Here is an 18,554-nt window from a genome sequence, read left to right on the forward strand (position 1 = left end):
ACTACAGTGTGTTACAGGGCCTTAAAAGGATTAGAGCAGGCTACGCCCGCAGCATTTCAGATTCGAGTCTTGCTGGCTACCTCTATCCATGCACCTTCACTGTTATCACATGTTAAGGGTCTGATCCCGACACCATATGTGCGGGTGCGAGGTCTTGCCGAAGGTTTGCGGTCGGCTGCATTATTCAGGAGAGGCCGAGACGGATCTTAATAGACGCCTTTCAAGTCGTGGTAGCACACATCAACCGGCGTTCCCGGTCTTTAAAATTCCGTGAACAACCAGCGCTTTATCCTGCGTTCCTCGCTTTGCGCGGTGACACATTTCATCTGCGCGTCTTTGATGTCTGACTGCAAACATTTTGAAACGTTTTCGAAACACGCTGAGAAAACGCGTCCCTCAGCAGGGAGGCGTGTTTGGGAGTAGCATGAGTAGCTGTGGAGCAAGAAATCTGAAAACAATATGCTCCTCTGGCTCGCTCTGATATTTGGAACCGTTGAGGGGTTTGCCAAATAAACAAGAATAGAAACCAAATGAACGGGGCGCTCTCGAGCTCACATCTGCTGCTATGGCAACAAGGAGCAGCTTCTCACTCGAGCTATAGATGATGTATAAAGAAAACATTCCTGCATCATCTATTATAAAAAGTTTTTTGTTTTGTTTTTTCTCCCCTCCATCTAATTTCTGCTTCATCAAATGAAGCGAACCCTACATATGGAGGATGATCTCTATTTTTGGTCATCACCTTTGACCTCTGATCCCTTAATTACCAAATGATCGTCTTGTGAATCGGAGTGGTAATTTTGTTTACTCTTCGTTTCCTTTAAAGAAGGTTCTCACAGCTCAGGAATCATGAGAAGTGTCAGTAATGTTTAGGAACGTCCTGATTTGGTGCCCGGCCGCTTCCTGGACACGTCGAGATCCCGGACACAGGACGAAGACTTCCTTATCCTTCACCTTCTCTTGAAATGCACAGGACAGCTCCTAGTGAGAAACGTTGTATATCTTACACTGGTGCCAGTGGAATTTGTACTTAATTTTCATCCAATCAATGTGTTTATACATCTTCGAACTCATCCACATGGTCTGGTTTGTTTCATATGGGCTCAGCTCTGCGTAATCATATGATTCCTTTGTTAGACATCCAGTCTGACATTTCAGAGGAATTTCCCGCTTCTCTCTTCTGCGCTGCCTTTTGATGTCGTCCGATTATTGTGGTTGCCAGATTTTTCAGGCTGTAGATTTTACCCCACCGTGTGTGTGTGTGTGTGTGTGTGTGTGTGTGTTTGAGGTAAGGTTCTCTGCACACATTGTTTGGTTGAGATGGCTGTAGCCCGCTGGCCGCCCGTTTGTCTTCATCGTCGAGAATTTACTCGACTGGAAACAGAATATGACATCACCGAGTCCCTACAAGAAGCGAAGCCAGCGAAGTCAGCTTAGTTTACTTTGAGCCGCCATCGACCATTTATTATACCTAAACATGCACAAATATGTGGGATAAAGGTATCAGGCTAGAATGTCTCTAATCCTGAAGCTAAACATCATCCTTAACCAAACTGTAACCACAAATAAAGACGCTTCGGTTCCTTTTAAAGAGACCACATGTTTCTTTTAAGCAGCATTTGTCTCTCAAAACACATTTTAAGCACATGTTGTCTGTGTTATTAGGACATTTGGATGCAGACACATACACCCGAGTGCAGTTTATCTCCTCCAAGCTGCGAAATCTGGTCTCTCTAACTTTTGACTTTGACATTTTGTTGAATTTAGCTCACTTTTGGTAAGCCTTTTTAAAATAATCACAGTAACGTGTGACCTTTTGACAACCGTTCCTTCGACACTTGCACGATAAGAGAGCAAATACAATTTGAAGTCATGCTGTTGATCAGCGTAATATGTTGTAAATTAAGGCAGAAATGCAGGTTGGACGATTTGGGTATTTTGGGATCTGTTCAAGATGACACGGGTCCCAGCGTTTCTCGCAAAGTAGTGTTGTGCAAAGTGGAAATAAGATTTCACAGTTGCATACTTTTTTTTTTTTTTTTTTTTTAGGAAATCATCCAGTGATTCCTTTTAGTTTATTAAATAAATGATTCTTAGTATAAATATTTATTACTACTTGATATATGATATATATCTATAGATATTTGATCGAGCTTTTGTTGGTCAATTTTCGATTCCAGAATTGATTCACACACTTTTAATTATTTATATAAACTCATAAAACATTAAGAATCGACCATTTATACTTTGCATAAAATACAAACAGCTTCCATCTTCAACAAAAAGCCACCTTCTGGACTGGAGTGTTTAGCAGAAGTTTGGCAGAGAATAAAAGATTATTGCTTTTTTTAAAAACAAGACATTTAAACAATTAACAGCAAGTTATACAGCGTTGTATTGTTTTTTTAGATAACTCGATTTTTTTTTTTATTATTGAAAATTTTTTTAATGCATCAAGAACGAAATAAATAGAAAGAAAATATAGCTGTGTGTGACATCAGTGCTTTTGATTGACTTGCTCGCTCATTGTTTATACTGTTTTATCTCGTACACAGGGCCATGGGAGGCTCGAAGTCTATCCCAGGAGAATTGGGGCACATGGGAGGGAACATCCTGGACGGGGTGCCAATCCATTACTGTAGAATCTAATAATAAAGAAACAAAAATTGCAGTTCAGCTAAAAGGCAGTTTAGTATTGTTTCACGGCTCTAATGTAAGAGTAAGCGCGCTTAAGTGGAGTAAACCTTACTTACCATTCTGCCAGAGCAGAGCTAATTCAGCAAAAGTGTGTTTCATTTCTTCTGTCAAATTATAACTTGAGTAAAAGATAAAAGTAGAAAAGTTAAAGTACAAATGATGCTTGTTTGTGTGTGTGCGTGTGTCTGTTTTGACTTCGTGCCCGTACCCTGATGACCTTGTCTGTAGTACAAGAATTTCCCCAAACTCTTCAAGATGTTTTAATCACAAACTTGCATGGCTAGAAAAGGTTCGCTTTAACTGGGGTGTAAAAATAGGAAAGTACGTATTCCTTTGATCTTTTGCAGCATTAGGCGGACTCCCTTATCCAGAGTGGCAACTTGGAGGTGCTGGGGTTTGAACCTGGTACCTTCTGGTCAGTGGGCCAACACCGTAACCACTGAGCTACAGTACCACTCCCCTTTTACCAAAAGTTGTTTATCATCAGGTTTGCTAATCCTGTTCTCTTCTGCGGCTTCCTCTACAGAGTCTGCCATGTGCATTTCGAGATGCTGTCTCAGTCTGTCCATTAGACTCTGACCTCTTTCAACAACAAAGCTTTCCAACTTATAGAACTTGTGCTCACTGCACTGTTCTCTTTCTTTTTTCACACCATTGTGTGTAAGGTCTAGAGGCTGTGTGTGAGAAAATCCCAGAATATCAGCAGTTTGTCAAACCAAATGCACATCTATAAATTTATATATCGATAATTGAATTATATACCCATACCCGTTTTTTTTTTTAAATTAGCAAAACATTTAGGTTAAGTATAAAAACTTTGTTTGTTGAAAGTATTGGCACCCATGCAGTGTTCCTTTTTTTTTTTTTTTTTTTTTTTTTTTTTGCACCTCTACTCTCTCTCACTCTCTCTCACACACACACATACACACACACGGCACCTGAGATTTATTCCCTCTAATTGAGCCATCACATGTACATTTATCTGATGTGGCTTCACAAAGGAGAGCAGCATTTTGCTGTGCCATCCAACCTTTCAGACTCGTCTACGTCTGGCCTTTCAGCAGATGTTGATGTCCCATAAATGCTTTTTTTTTTTTTTTTTTTTCTTCCTGTCAGCTCCCTTTTCACATGTAACTGATTTAGTATGAAATTTGTAGCGACAGAGAGGCTACTCCTTCAGCCACTGAAAACCGACATTACCGTTCTCCTCCGTTAGCATCTGGAAACCAGAGAAAGCTCACTTCATCTATCTGTCTCCACAACACATGGGACTGAACGACTCGGCCCAACGTCTGGGTGCTTTAACCGTTCAGCTGTAAGACTGAAAATCTCAGCACGCTGCCTTTCATGAAAATGTATGAAGTGTGATTCGTTTTTTCAAGAGAAGCCCAAGCATGTGCTGCTGCCTGCTTATTTTTTTATTAGCCTATATTAAATATAATAAATATAAATATTCACATTCTGATATCCTCCAATTGTTTTAATCCTACTGTTCTTTTACTTTATCATTGTTTTGGGTCACTATGTGTAGCGTTGAGAATTAAACTTGAACACTTAAACAAAAAAACAACCCCTGCTCTGTAGACTCTGTAGTATAGAGTTAAAGAAGAGAAATAAGTGATAAACACGCTGTCTAATGAGGATGGGGTTCCCTTTGAGTCTGGTTCCTCTCAAGGTTCCCTGCCATCATCTGGCTGAATCATTGGAGATAAGGGCAGATCCATCAATAACAAACAAAGCCTCAAATTAGATATAATTGTTTATATAAATATTTAAACCCTGAAATTTTATAAGCATCAAGGATGTGACATTAAATAAAAGAAGACAGTTGCAGGAAGCATTATACTTGTACTGTACCATGAAAGAGACTTGGAATACAAAACATGTAGATTTAAAAAAACATTTGTCATTTTTGAGAAAATCATTAAGGATAAACCAGAGTCATGGATGTGAAGTGTTTGTTCAATCATATAATTTATTTAGTCTGTAGAGAGGTTTAGTGAATTATTATTATTATTAATATTATTAATCTTTCCTTTCATCTCTTTCTTCGCTCTGTTTCTTTGTAGGTTTTTATTTTTGTGCCCTTCTTTATGCTCAGCATTGGGCTGCCTTGTATTACAGTGTCAGTATGGTTTGGTAAGAACCTGGTGAATTACGCCAACTTTTTCCCCCATGATAAGGTGGACCTTTGCATGGAACTGTCCCATATTTAAAGAGCAACACTTCTTCTACAGTATCTGGATTTCCGTAAAGCAGATTTTACAGATGTAAAATGTGACTCTTAGAATAAAAGTTTTAAAGGAGAGGAAGTTTAACCAAGGCTATTCCAGTGACTAATTATTTATATTAGAACTTTTTGCTGTTGGTAAAATCTTGTAACAGGTATTTCTGGTTATGTGCTTCCAGAAAAGTGTTGGATTGTTCAACAAGCCCACCAGACGTCAACGTACTGTATAAGCACAAATTCATCCAGCTGTGTGAATTACGCATCCAGGTTTAAAACCACCTGTAAGACAGCCTTAAAACAAAAATATAAATAATCGCATAAACATGTATTGATGGAATTCAACGCCTGATGCTTGGTATGCTTGAATCTACCATGCTTGGACCTAACCATAAACGGCTAGGTCGCTATGATGGAAGTCTAATGCGGTGGTGTATTTCCTCCGAGAAAGATTCATCTAGTTTATTAGGTGACGTTAGAAAGCTGAAGTAGATGCGATATTCTAAGCGTCCGTTTTACGCTTCATGTGTGGTGCATGCCTACTCATGGCAGGAGTTTAAAAACCAGTAAGCATACTGGTTGATGTAGGGAAGCCACAGCCAGAAAACCTGCAGTAGTAATTTCAGCCCGATTTGTTTGGAGAGCGTCCGTTTCCCCCTGCGGCAAAACTCCGAGGCTTACATTAAAAGCCCCGTCCTAATTGATGCCCGAACCCATCTCCTCCCTCTGTTTAAGTCTGGCCCGACAAGATGGGAGAACGATGCCGGTGGGTTTTGTATGCGTGTCAGATTTTGCCCCATTAGTCCGTACGAAGGGATTCACTGAAGTCGTTTTCATCCCACAAACGCCTGTCGGCGACTCCACTTTTATCACGGGAAGTGAAAATAAACACATGCTCGGTCCAATAAGTTGCAGCCCCGCCCCCCCCTTTTTTTTTCTCTTTTTTTTGTTAAGACAGAATTTTCATGCTTTAACTCGATTACTATTGAACGTGCGCTGTACAAGTGTTTATTTACTTTGTTTTTATAGCCTCGGTTAGCAGTCATCTCACACACTTTTAAGTAAGCAGTGTCTCCAGTGTGAATGTTTGGAGTTAGTGCGCTTTCCTCAACTATTTTTGTGTGTGCACGTGCGCACAGGAGAGAGAGAGAGAGAGAGCTTGAATGTAACACTATATCTCAAATTAAACAATCCACAACTCCAGCCCTGTTTGTGTTCAAACATTTACTTTTAAAGGATTACAGTTTTGGGCGCCAGATCCTGAACGCAGAGACACAAAGGCGGCGGCGCACTTCAGCAATCGCTCCCTGTAACCTGACAGACACACACACACACACACACAAGTAGACAATCATTTCCTCACTTTTGCTCTCTCACTCTCTCTCTCTCTCTCTCTCTCTCTCTCTCTCTCTCTCTCTCTCTCTCTCTCTCTCTCTCTCTCACACACACACACACACACACACACACACACACACACACACACACACACTTTTTTTTCTTTTCTTCCCTCCGTTTCCCCCTGATCCTTCATTTGTCCCCTCTGACTCGATCTTTGTTTGAGAGACTATTAATGGATGTAAAATTCCATACATCATAATTATACGTATCTATAATTACATGGAGGTCTCTACTGTCTTAAGCTTCATTATTGTGTGCTTGCTTTTCCAAAAAGTATTTTGATTTAAGTCTTTGAGAGGTTGTAAATCCATTGCGGTGAACCACATTGTCTGGAGGGTCTCCAGTATGTGCACACACTCACGCGCACACACACACACACCCCCACTCCCCTATTAAGTCTTAAGTCGCTTAAGGTGCAATAAGCAAACGCTCCCGACACCCCAGACAGAGGCGGGGGCAGCATCGCAGGCAAATTTAGTTAATGACGGCCGACTCATCAGTGCTTATTAAGCTGCTTAACAGAGTGCAGCGGGGAGGTGAGGGGTCTGTGGCCCTGCTGCAGTGGGTGGCACTCAACCCCGTGGGAATAGGAAAGAAATATGCTCAAATCCGCCCTTAAGCACGTCTTTGAGCGCTCTGAGGTTTGACCCCCAAACTGAACAGCGTGTGTGTGTGCACATAGACATAGTAATGGGCTTTCCAAGGCTCTGCTTCTGCCTGTCTGAATTGAGATTATTCTCACTCAGTTCTTGAAAGAATACTTCAGTCTTAATCTATAGCAGTGTAGATATAGTTTTAACCTTAGGACCAATCCCAAATGGACGAGTCTAATTTTAAACTGTATACTCGTAGACAAGTCTGACCAGCTTCTGTCAAGAAATATTCACAATATGCACCTACAGTACAGTACCGTTGAAAAGTCTTAATGCTTCAATTCCTTTAATTCCAAAGAGCCAGACTTTCGTATGATTTATTTTTTTTTTTTTTTTTTATGTAGCCTTTCAAACACACTTCCAGTGCAGTCAGTACCTCAATAAAAAAAAAAAGCCCACAATGGAACACCATCAGTCATGATTCTGCCTCACCAAAGCCCAGATCTCAACATTATTGAAACACTGTTTAAGCATCCTGATGGATAACGGAACAAAAGGCATTCAACTTCTAAAGAAGAGCTTTGAAACGTCCTTTAAGAAGCCTGGAGAACTATTCCTGAAGATGATTATGATGATTTTAAAGAAAGAAATTCCAGGCAAGCTTGCATTCTGTGTTGCAGAATACTCGTGGTCTTACCTAGTATCCACTTTTTAAAGCTTGTTAGAATTATATAGTTATATACAGTATAATTTGTGTACTGCAGTAAATCACTGTTCCCGTGGTCTTATTTTCCGAGGTAACTACAGTATAACTCACAAAACATAATAGTTGAAAAATAAATAAATAGGGTAAGCCGCAGCTAAGCTTGTTTTATGGTGGGTTTGTTCAAAATTAATATCTGATCCGTACCAAAGACAGTTATGATTAAGATGGAACGTGTAGACTTTCTCCCTGACGTGATTTTAGTTAATAGATCGGACTAAAAAGGAAAAATGAAGCATGAAAAAGAATATATTTAAATTAGGGATGCACCGAAATTTCGGCCGCCGAAAATTTTTGGCCGAAATAGCATTATCGGTTTCGGCCGAAACGTAAGAAAGCGCCGAAAATAAAAGCTGAAATTGTCGCCACGCCTCTCCCATCCTCCCGTCTCGTTCGCGCTGTCATTACGCATCAAACACGGAGTATGTCGGCGGTTTGGAAGCACTTGGAAGCAAGTTTTGTTATTGTTAAACAGCCTTATTACTGTTATTTATTATCAATAAAAGTTTGATTGCTTAATTAATTTGTAGTTTATTTTAATACAAACAAAAAGAAAATATTTTAAACATGTTTTTTAATGAAGCCATTTTCGGTTTCGGTATCGGTTTTCGGCCAAGTGCATCCAAAAATTTCGGTTTCGTTTTCGGCCCAGAATTTTCATTTCGGTGCATCTTTAAATTAAATAATGCATATAAATGATGGAATAATATAATACAAATTGTACAAAAAGAAAATGGTAAACATTTTAACACTTTTTCAAATGTGCAAGTCATAAAATTGAATTGAAATGGAAATGTCCAGTCCTGAGCATAACATAAGTGTGTGCAAATGAGTTGTTAAATGTGCAGCTGAGCATTGAGGTGTAATGTGCTGAGTGGTGTATGAGTAGGAGCAAAGTGTTCAGTCCGGTGTTATGTTGTGATTGAGAGTCAGTATAGCCTGCGGGAACAAGCGTCTTCTCAGTCTCTGTGTAGGCCTTCATGAAGCGAAGACGTTTTCCCCACCACAACAGAGGGAGAGAGAGAGATTCCAATGTTGGAGTGGTTTAGGTCCTTCACCATCGTCCTGGCCTGCACGTATGATGTGTTTACCCGGTTGAATAGACATACTGTTTAAAGGATTTTAGTAATCATTTATTGCCTATAATTAGGTCTTCAGTGTCTAATTAGGCAGTGAGTTTTGGATTAAAAATGATTTTGTTGCGTTTAAACATGGATGGATGAATAAATCAATAAACGGAAATAATTCCGTTTTCTGGCCGGCTTAGTGCTTAGCACTGTTGCCTTGCACCACCAGGGTCCGGGTTTGATTCCTGTCTTGGTTCTGTGTGCATGGAGTTTATATGTACCCCCACACTCCCCGTGCGTGGTGGGTTTCCTCCCATAGTCCAAGGATATGCAGGATAGGTTAATTGCCGTTCCCAAATTGTCAATAGTGTGTGTGCGCCCTGCAGTGGTGTGGCACCCCATCCCGGGTGTACCCCGTCTCGTGCTCTAAGTCTCTAAGTCCCCACGACCCTGTATACAGTACAGGATAAAGCAGTGTAGACAATAAGTGACTGAATTCTGTACTCTTGAGTTAAAACATTTATGCTTCAACTAAGAGAAAAAGGAGACTGCAAATGAATTAATATGGCACTATGCACCCATTATAGACTTTTTAAACATGTGCATCTTGTGGAGTAAAAAACACAAAAGTGAGTGGAAAGAAAAGGGGGAGAAACTCTGATCGCTTGAATGTCTTTATCTGAACTTGTATTGCTTTATGTTCAATAACAGATGAGAATGTAGTAAGTCATGTGATTCCCCCCGCCCCCAAAATTGGCTGCCTGTCAGTTCTTTAGGGTTTCCTGTCAGTTTACCCCACACTAACTTTTTGCTTCTTTCTTCTCCCCCCCCCCCCCTTCTGTATCTCTTCTCTCCACTGCAGCGATTCTAAACCTGGACAACACCGTGGTGGACCTTGAGACCTTGCAAGCTCTATATGAGAACGTAAGCCCTCGCTGCTCTACACCTACACCCATTTCCCTCTCGGTCGACGTTTATTTATTCGTCCGTCTTTAGATTTGATGAGATTATTAGGAGGAACTAACCATTAACGATTACTTGCGGCACGGCTCGGATACACATCTGGCGGTTTCTGTGATGCTTGCAACATGACCCTGAGGCAACGGGACCGGTTCAGTCATTGCAGCATTTAATCCTGTAAGTGTAGGTTGTTTGTAAGGGCAAGTCTGATACTTCATTAGAGTTCCCTAGTGAAAAGCCTACTCAATAAAGGCTAAAAACGACAATCTTGATCTACTTTGTGTTGCTGCTGAATCCTCCAAAACCTCGCCATATAATATTCTGATATATACAGTACTGTGTAAAAGTCTTAAGCACTATATTATATGCTGTACCAATTTTGTTATACTGTATGTTTATCATGTCTGCATAATTATGGACAAAATTATTCAGTAGTTCCATATTTAACTTAAAAATTCCAAAATAAATAACATAATAGAAGAATATATGCATGGCTGTAAAGGCATATGTAGTCTGATAGTACTGTGCAAAACTCTTGGGCACAGACACAAATATGGCATAAGCAAAAGATGCTTTTAAAAACATTTATTCTGCATAAAAGAAACTTGCATAAAAAATAATAAAGAGTAATAAAATAGTCTATTTGTAGTGAAAACTCATTGTTTAAAAAAAAATAATATATATTATTATTTTATTTTTTTTTTTTTTAAATAAATATTGTTTTGGCCTGGATGACATTAATTTCCTATTAGCAGAATTTCATTACAGAAATAACTGGACGTATGGTGGTGATTTTAACAAATATTAATCACTAATTTTTAAAATACCTCTATCCCACATTTTATTCGAGTTAATTCTATTCATTTGAGTTGTATTTTTTCAGTAATTACCCCGCTCAGAGCCAGTGCCAAGACCTTCAGGCTCACTCGTGAGTTTTGTAAATGCCTCATTATTGTGTGTGTGGATGGGGTGGGGGGCTGGTTCAGGATGTTTGGAACATGCTTCTGGAAGTTCTAGACCCAGAGGAAAAGTCTGTGAAACTTCAAACGAGAATTGCATTAATATCAAAACATGCGAAAGCCACAACAGCACAGGAATGTGTGCTGTTTCTGGGAGTTTGCCTTGTAAAAGTCTGAGCTCGCCACCGCTGGCTCGACCCTGTCGATACTGCAGCTTTATCAATCTCCTTCAAGTAAGCTGTGAAATTAAACCATTCTGTAGGGGTGGGGTGAGTGTATGTGTGTGTACTGCCGCATTTAAATGAGTGTGAAAGATCAGACACTCGCTTTGTTCCACGCATTACCTACACATTGCTCGACCGAGTTTCCATGTGTTGAGGGGCCTCGGGTCATAGTCGTTGGCCTCTGAGTGTCTGAAGAGCGGTGGAAAGATGCCTTCGTGCCTTCAGTGGCAGGAAAATGGCATCTTTCAAAAAGCTAAAAGCTCGCTCTAGATGTGCACATTTATTCTCTGCTGCCCCCTCTGAGGATTCTTCAAGAATAATGTGAGCTGAATCATTAAGATGTTTGTGTCTGGACGCCGCATTCATCAGTAATTATAGAACCCAGGCCTGTTCAGGGGGATAAAAGGAAAAATGTTAAATACCAATAAGTCGTAATGCACCTAATGATCTTTATCTAATGTGTTTTTTTTTTTTTTTTTTTTTTTTTTTTTTTAATAAAAGTGCAGGATTACTTTTGTGGTTTTTTTTTTTTTTTTTCGGTTAGTGTGCATTGTAGCTATGAATAACGCGTAGCCGTTATTTAAATCTGCATATCGTCTTTTTGATATTGGACGGTTCCAAAAGCGCAAGACTTAAAAGTTGCGCGAGTGTGAGCGAGGCTGCTTCCCATTAGCAGTAGTTTGAGCATTGGAGGCATTGCAGGGAGGGCAGAACGTGCCTTCGCGGACAGATGGCGGAGTGAGCTGAATGCTAATCAGCGCGTTTGATGCGGCCGTTTGAAGTGCCGTGGAAGTATGTGCCCGGCTTGATTGATGCTGCGATAGAGCTTAATGCTGCCGAGTGTTTTTTTTCCAGAGTTTACATTAACACGTCTTCCTCCCTCAAACATGTACGTATGTGCTCACACACACACACACGGGCACTGCCAGCTCCACCAAGGTCTGCCGTTCGAAACATAAGCCGAGCTTGTAAACCAACACATTTGTACTGTATCTTGTCGCTCCCAGACTCCTCACCTTCCTCCACAGCGCTCGAAGAGAAACCCTCTGTCTCTGCGCACTTTGATCACCTTTCAGGACGGCGTCCATTTTGAGGCTCCAGTCGGTGTCTGTTGCTGTCGGGCCAGTGTTTGATGTTGGAGTGGGATGTTTACCGAGGTGTTTACTTTCTCTCAGGGAGTCTGGAGAAGCTCTTACATCCCACTGCGCTGGAGCGGCCACCACTTAACGTGATTGATTGGGCCGTTTGAAGGCCGTGGAAGGACGAGAACCGGGGCTTTCGTCTTTTTCGCCTTTGACGCATGACATCGGGATCCATCACTGACGGATGCTGTAACTTTTCCTGCTCAACCCCTTTATGTCGGAGTATGTAGCGCTCTCGGCTAAAGGAGCACTTTACTTAAATGCACAAGCATCGTCAAAATGGCAAATTAATGCTGGCAGCCAGATAATGTTCTCTCATTCCTGGGAAGGAGAAGAGAAAATTAACACAATCTTGTTCGCCGCTCTTGTTACTTCAAATATGCTCTACCAGAAAAGATGTCTGTTTTTTAAAACTATGTTTATTTGGGTTTTTGGAAGGTTAATGAAGGTTTGGTGCTGACTTCATTTGAGTCATCATTTATTTATTTGTTTTTTTTAATGCCGTAAGAGGTAATGTATGTGTATCGTGTACAATATTTTTTATATGGATTGTTTTATATTGCACATAGCGTGTTCTTCCCATGCTTGGTTGGTTTCCTCACACAGTTAAAAAGCATGTGATGTAATTTAATTTATGCTTCTAAATTACCTGTAATGTCGTCATATCTCAGACTTTGAGACGAACTTAAGCTTGATTCATGATTCTGCGTCAAGTCAGCTCGGGTCCTCGGATCCTACACCACCAGGGTTTTAGAGTAAACTGTGATACTACTGCGTTGGTGTGTTTGTGTCGCACTGCAATTACACAGCCAAACCACTAGGTGGCAGTGGGGTTTATGAGCCAATGTGCTGAGTCACTTCACCACTCTCTGGAGAATCTAAGCTTGGCTAAGCTATACCTGCTCAAACAAAACTGCAATAAAAAAAAAAAAAAAAGTTTCTGTATTTCCTTTTTTTTTTTTTTTTTTAAAGAAACATGGTGATGTTAGGTTTTTACATTATGTTTAGAAAATGTGAAAAAAAAAAAAACACTGTCAACACTCTGCTAAAAACTTATTCAACAAAACACATCAAAGCATCCTTTCCCATCTTACTGTTCTTGATCCATCTGACTCTCACCTGCTTGGTTCTTTAAAAACAGCCATACAAGGATGAAAATTCACTTCTAATGAAGACGTGAAGACAGCGGTGCATTCGTGGCTCGCAGTTCAGCATTAAACATTTTTTAATTAGAAAAGACGAAAGCTTTATTTTAAAAAGCAAGAAACCTGTTAAAAAAAAAAGTATTTTCTTTTTTTTTTTTTTTTAAAGTTTAAATGAATTCTACAGCCAGAGTGCGGATAATTTTTGACCCACCCCCCATATATCCACTTATTTCAGTTCAAGTTTGAAATAAACTTTAAAAAATCAAACGCAATCTAGTCAAGTGAGAGAGAAGCTAGCATTAAGATCATGACTTGCGCACCTTTTAATATTCTGTGCATTTAGTTTATTAAACTAAAAACATGAATTATGTAATCTAGGTTCTTACATTATTAGTGCACGGTTTATTATTATGTAGAAGAAGGTGCCGGAAAGGCGTTGTTACCATGTGGATCAATCACCGTTTTTTTTTTTGTTTTTTTTTTGTCCTCTGAAGAAGACCAACACGACTGCGTAGCCTGATCGTAGCGTCTGTGAACGCTCCGGACAGGATGGTCGTAATTACATAAGTCTGATTGGCTACAATAAAAGTAATACTGAGTGTCTGGATTACTGCACTTGGGTGATAGGATTCGATAGTTTCTAAAGTAACTGCCAGAAGAAAGCAGGATGGATGAACCGATGGATGAATAGCTGGAAACTTAGCTGTCTTAGTGTCTGTCCGCAGTTTGTTTTAGAAAACGGTCCTTTGTCATCATGTGGACCGCAGTAATGCCAGGATCCTTGTCATCTGCATCTCAGTTGACTGGCTCGCTGACATTCTTTTTAACCCGACATTTTCCATAATTTTGTGCCTCGACCACATTCCTCTATCATGTTATAGGACGTAAAGAAGAGGAAATGATTTGGACCATATGGTTTTCCTTGGGGTTTATAGGGTTTTGGGGTTTTCCTGCAGCCTTGTTTTTCCTAGAAAATCAACAGATTGCCGCATTTCCTACTTTTAAATGATGGTTCTGGGCTGAAAAGAACAATAGCGGTCGAAATACTTGAGCAGAATGGATGCTGTCTTCCCACTCATGTTTAGAGTGGCTGGTTGTTAATTGCTGGACATCTTGATAATTGATTGTGAGTCACTTTTTCATCAGAAGTGAAGCCCACCTGGACTATCGTTATGTGACTACAGATGTGAGTGGCCTTGAATAATTATCGACAAATGTGTTACAAGGTTTAAAAAGCTGATAAATGCTGCTTTTGATGTGATTGCATGGGATGGAAGATGCAATAATGCACTCTTGGGTGGCACATGTTCACTTCCACATCAATCAAGGCGCCACTAGTCGATCATAAGCGTTTGAGTCTCACGCAGGCAGACGGAAGGGGACGGATAGTGCTTTTCCTCTGAATGGGTGATGCAATTTAAACGGTGTGTGATCGGAAAAGAAAAAAAGCGGGCAGTGTTCTAATAAGACAGGTGGGAATTAAATGCAAGGGACTAAAAAAAAAAAAATGAATGAAATCATCATCACCTGTGGGTGAATTGATTTGGATTGTTTTTACAATCTAATCAGAGTCAAGGTCTTAGAGAGGTCATTTATTTTTTTTGTTTGTTTTTTTTTTAATCACCTTTAATAGCTTCCTTTTTGTTTAAAATATATTTTGGGAGTCTTTGAGGCATACACATTGATAACAAGGAGGACAAGACTCAGTGGAGAATTGACGTTCACAATGACATTAAGCCCTACTTGGTTTAGAACGGATTTTACTTTTTACATTTAATAGTAATTATTATTTGTAGATTTATTTTTCTACTGTGTCAGTTAGGGATAAACCACTTAAATGCCTTTTTAAGAAAAGTGGGGAAAAAGTTCCAAACATCTTTTTGCTATAAAGTTTCTTTATTTTTTTTCTTTGTTTTTAATCACCGTCATCAGTAATGATTATTAGGAAAAGCTGGTGTCTAGTTGAATCTGTGATGTAGATGAGTCAGTGTCAGTGCTGGAATTAAGGTGCTGATTGTGCGGCTGTTTCAGAGAGCGCAGGCAGACGAGGTGGAGAAGATCGACAAGCACATTAAATCAACCAAGGAGAAGGAGGGAGCTAAACCTCTGGACAAACCCGAACAGTAAGAACTCTCTCTCTTTCTGTTTTTCTCTTTCTGTTTTTCCTCTCTACGTTACCAGCGTCTCTCGTTGTCGGTTTGTCTCTTTGCATCTATCTATCCAGTTATCACATTCACGTCTAGAGATAGGAGAAGGAAATCGATTTTAATCTTAAGTTAAAATGTATATGTTTATATGTATATGCTGCGTTTAAAGTAGATAAATGTTGCAGTTCCTCTATGATCCTACAAGCACTCCAAACTATACACGGCACTGCGTCTTGTGTGGCAGGAGCAAATTATTTGGCATGTTTGTTTAGAATTGTAATAAAATCTGAAAGTCAGCATATTTTAAAAAATCATAATCACAATACAAATGTAATCAGTACCTGGGTATCGTGATGTGATTTATTGGGGTTATCTGTTGAGTCCCATCCCTACTCAGAACCATATGTCCGCCCGCCCATGTGTCTGGCTGCCTCACTCACTGTTACTTTGTCTCTCTGTCTCTCTTTCTGTCGCATAGTTCAGTTCAGCAGTGCTTTAATGGCATGAATGTTAAAAAAAAAATTACATTGTTGTCAAGGCCATTATAGAAGGTAGATTATTTATATAAATTATGTTTATAAACAAGTTAAATCTGAAAGGAAAACATAGTAGGTAAACAACAAAAAAAGCATGGATATTGTCTCTCTACCTTCCTATATACCTTACTTCCAACTGTCTATATATTGAGGTGTGTGTGTGTCTCTCTCTCACACTGTCTGCACATTTCTCTCTTTCCCTCACCTTCGCACTCTTTCTCTCTATGACTGTTTCTCTCTCACCGTCCTATCTGTTTCAGTTTCTCTTGTCTGTCTCCGTCTCTGACACTTTGTCTCTGTGTGTCTCTGCTTCTCTCTTGGACATCTCATTAGCCGTCTTACTGTCTCGAGTCGTCTTTCTCACACTGGTTCTCTCCTATCTATCTAATGATCTTGATGTTTAAAGTTTCGTTCATCGAAATAGGTCTTGACAAATCATTGCAGAAATGTAGTGCTGTGCAACCTCTCAACACACACACTCAATTAACACACTCCTGTCTTGTTTTCTCTGTTTTCAGGTTCCTGTTCCAGCTCTCGCAAATCCCAGAGTTCTCAGCGAGGGTCTTCTGCATTCTGTTTCAGTCCACGTTTTCCGAATGCATTTCCTCAATCCTGCGCAAACTGGAAATCTTACAGAGAGTGTGTAAGGTCAGCACACTGCCTCCTCTCGCTCATCTCACGCGCTGCGTTCCGCTTGGCTAGTAGGTCCCTATGAAGTGCACTGCACGGGGTATTCAGCCGTCTCGAGTAAGATTCTGAAATATAAGGATCAAAACAGATGAGTTTAAAAGGGAGCGTACAGTAAAAGGGTAGGGAAACACCTAAACAACTAAATTCCCCTTCAGTCACTACAAGAAAACAAGACCTGTCATTATTTTTAATACACACTATTCATTACTGTGTATGTTAATCCACATAGTATTAATTAAAAGTATTAATTACAGCGTCTGTCTTGTAAATTTATTAAATCTCATTAAATTACAAGTTTAATTCATTTCAATAGTATCTGTTTTTTAATGTTATCAGTTCCTGTTTACATACTGTATATAATCAACATTTTATTTCAAGTAGAGGTCGTGTAGTGGTTTGCACTGTTGCCTTGCACCACCAGTGGCCGGGTTCGATTCTCGGCCAGGCTCGATTCCCGTCTCTGTGTGCATGGAGTTTGCATGTTCTCCCTGTGTTTGGTGGGTTTCCTCCGGGTACTCCGGTTTCCTCCTACGGTCCAAAGATAGGATAATTGCCATTTCCAAAATGGACGTACCCTGCCTTGTGCCCTAAGCCTCTTAGGATAGACTCCAGGCCCCCACGACCCTGAATACAGGATAAGACAGTATAGAAGATGAGTGAGTGCGAGTTGCACTAAAGAGGTCCTTACAGTAACCAGGAAGTGAATTAGAGGTCCGAGTAGGTGACGTTCCGGGGTGTCCCGAACTTGAGACCTTTGTCCAGGGAGGTTCCCTTAACCCAGACTCCCTGCACAGGGAGCAAGGGAGCACCAAGTACACTTTGGAGTACATTGTAAAATGGGTGCAGCATCAGTCTCCTCCTCTAAACTACGATATTAGTGTCCATAAGCAGCGTACTGTAAAATGAAAAACAGAAGTATTTTAGATGATGTTTGTCACCACAGATGCTGCAGAGTGGTTCTGGTGTGATGCGGGTTCTGGGTCTGATCCTGGCTTTTGGAAACTTCATGAACGGAGGGAACCGAACCAGAGGACAAGCGGACGGCTTCGCACTGGACATCCTGCCCAAGCTCAAGGATGTCAAGAGCAGCGTGAGTAGTTTCTCTCTCTCTCTCTCTCTCTCTCTCTCTCTCACGCATGCACCTAAACATGCATTCAGTTTCTCATGACTTTTCTTAGTAGTTTTCTCTGATGCATCTTGGTGACAATAACTTTTTTTTTTTTTCTTTCCTTTTCCCCCAGGACAACTCAAGAAGTCTTCTGTCTTACATCGTCTCTTACCACCTGCGACACTTCGATGAGGTACAGTAAAGACATCATTTGTTCTTAATAGAAAGAAAATTTCTTGTCTTGCTTTAAAGCAAGCAGCAAAATGTAAACATTTAAAATGCATTTTAATCAAATAGTTTATTAAAGCATTTGTTAGAGCTGCACAATAAGGTTTAAACTGACAATCATAAGTCTTAGCAGCGCTTTCCGTTCAAGGCTCCTGTCTCTCCCCAGTCACTGCCGTGCACGTGTGAACGTGTTACATTGGTTCATGTGTAGCTGCGTGTGGGGGGGGGGGGGGGGGGGGGGAGTGGACGCCCCACTTGTAATTTGCACTGAAGAAGAGCAGCGTGCAGTGATTCTTTGTTTTGTGGTCTGAGGGTGAACCTTGTGCAGAAACTACTCATCAAAGAGCAAAAAACGGAAGCTTTGTATATAACAGAATTCGGAGCGATGCTCTAAGGGAGGTGAAAGTTTCCTAAAGAGAATCATAACCGGTGACGAGACACGGGGTTCATCACTACGATCCTGAGAGTAAACGGCGCAGAGTACGGAACGGAAACATCCTCAATCGCTGACCAAAGTCGACCATCAGCTGGAAAATTCATCAGCGCTTAGAGTTTTCTGAGATTCTCAAGGATCAGAAGTATTGGAACATTATCAAAAAAAAGGGTCGACAATCAACAGTGCTTGTTACAAGTGAGACGCTTATTAAAGAGCTGAGGCCTAAACTTCAGA

The 18,554-nt window shown here is 40.4% G+C and overlaps 1 protein-coding gene across 1 annotated transcript in view; it reads left to right on the forward strand.

Moving 5' to 3' along the window:
• The window catches only part of fmn2b (formin 2b), an 84,049-nt gene that overhangs the window by 35,122 nt on the left and 30,373 nt on the right, over window positions 1-18,554 (forward strand). The window contains exons 8-12 of the mRNA XM_053510838.1: window positions 9,608-9,669; window positions 15,207-15,298; window positions 16,377-16,506; window positions 17,492-17,638; window positions 17,790-17,849. Of these exons, the coding sequence (XP_053366813.1) occupies window positions 9,608-9,669; window positions 15,207-15,298; window positions 16,377-16,506; window positions 17,492-17,638; window positions 17,790-17,849 (491 nt within the window). The remainder of the gene's footprint in view (window positions 1-9,607; window positions 9,670-15,206; window positions 15,299-16,376; window positions 16,507-17,491; window positions 17,639-17,789; window positions 17,850-18,554) is intronic.

This window comes from Clarias gariepinus, chromosome 14 (assembly GCF_024256425.1).
Source record: "Clarias gariepinus isolate MV-2021 ecotype Netherlands chromosome 14, CGAR_prim_01v2, whole genome shotgun sequence".
Taxonomy (NCBI): domain Eukaryota; kingdom Metazoa; phylum Chordata; class Actinopteri; order Siluriformes; family Clariidae; genus Clarias; species Clarias gariepinus.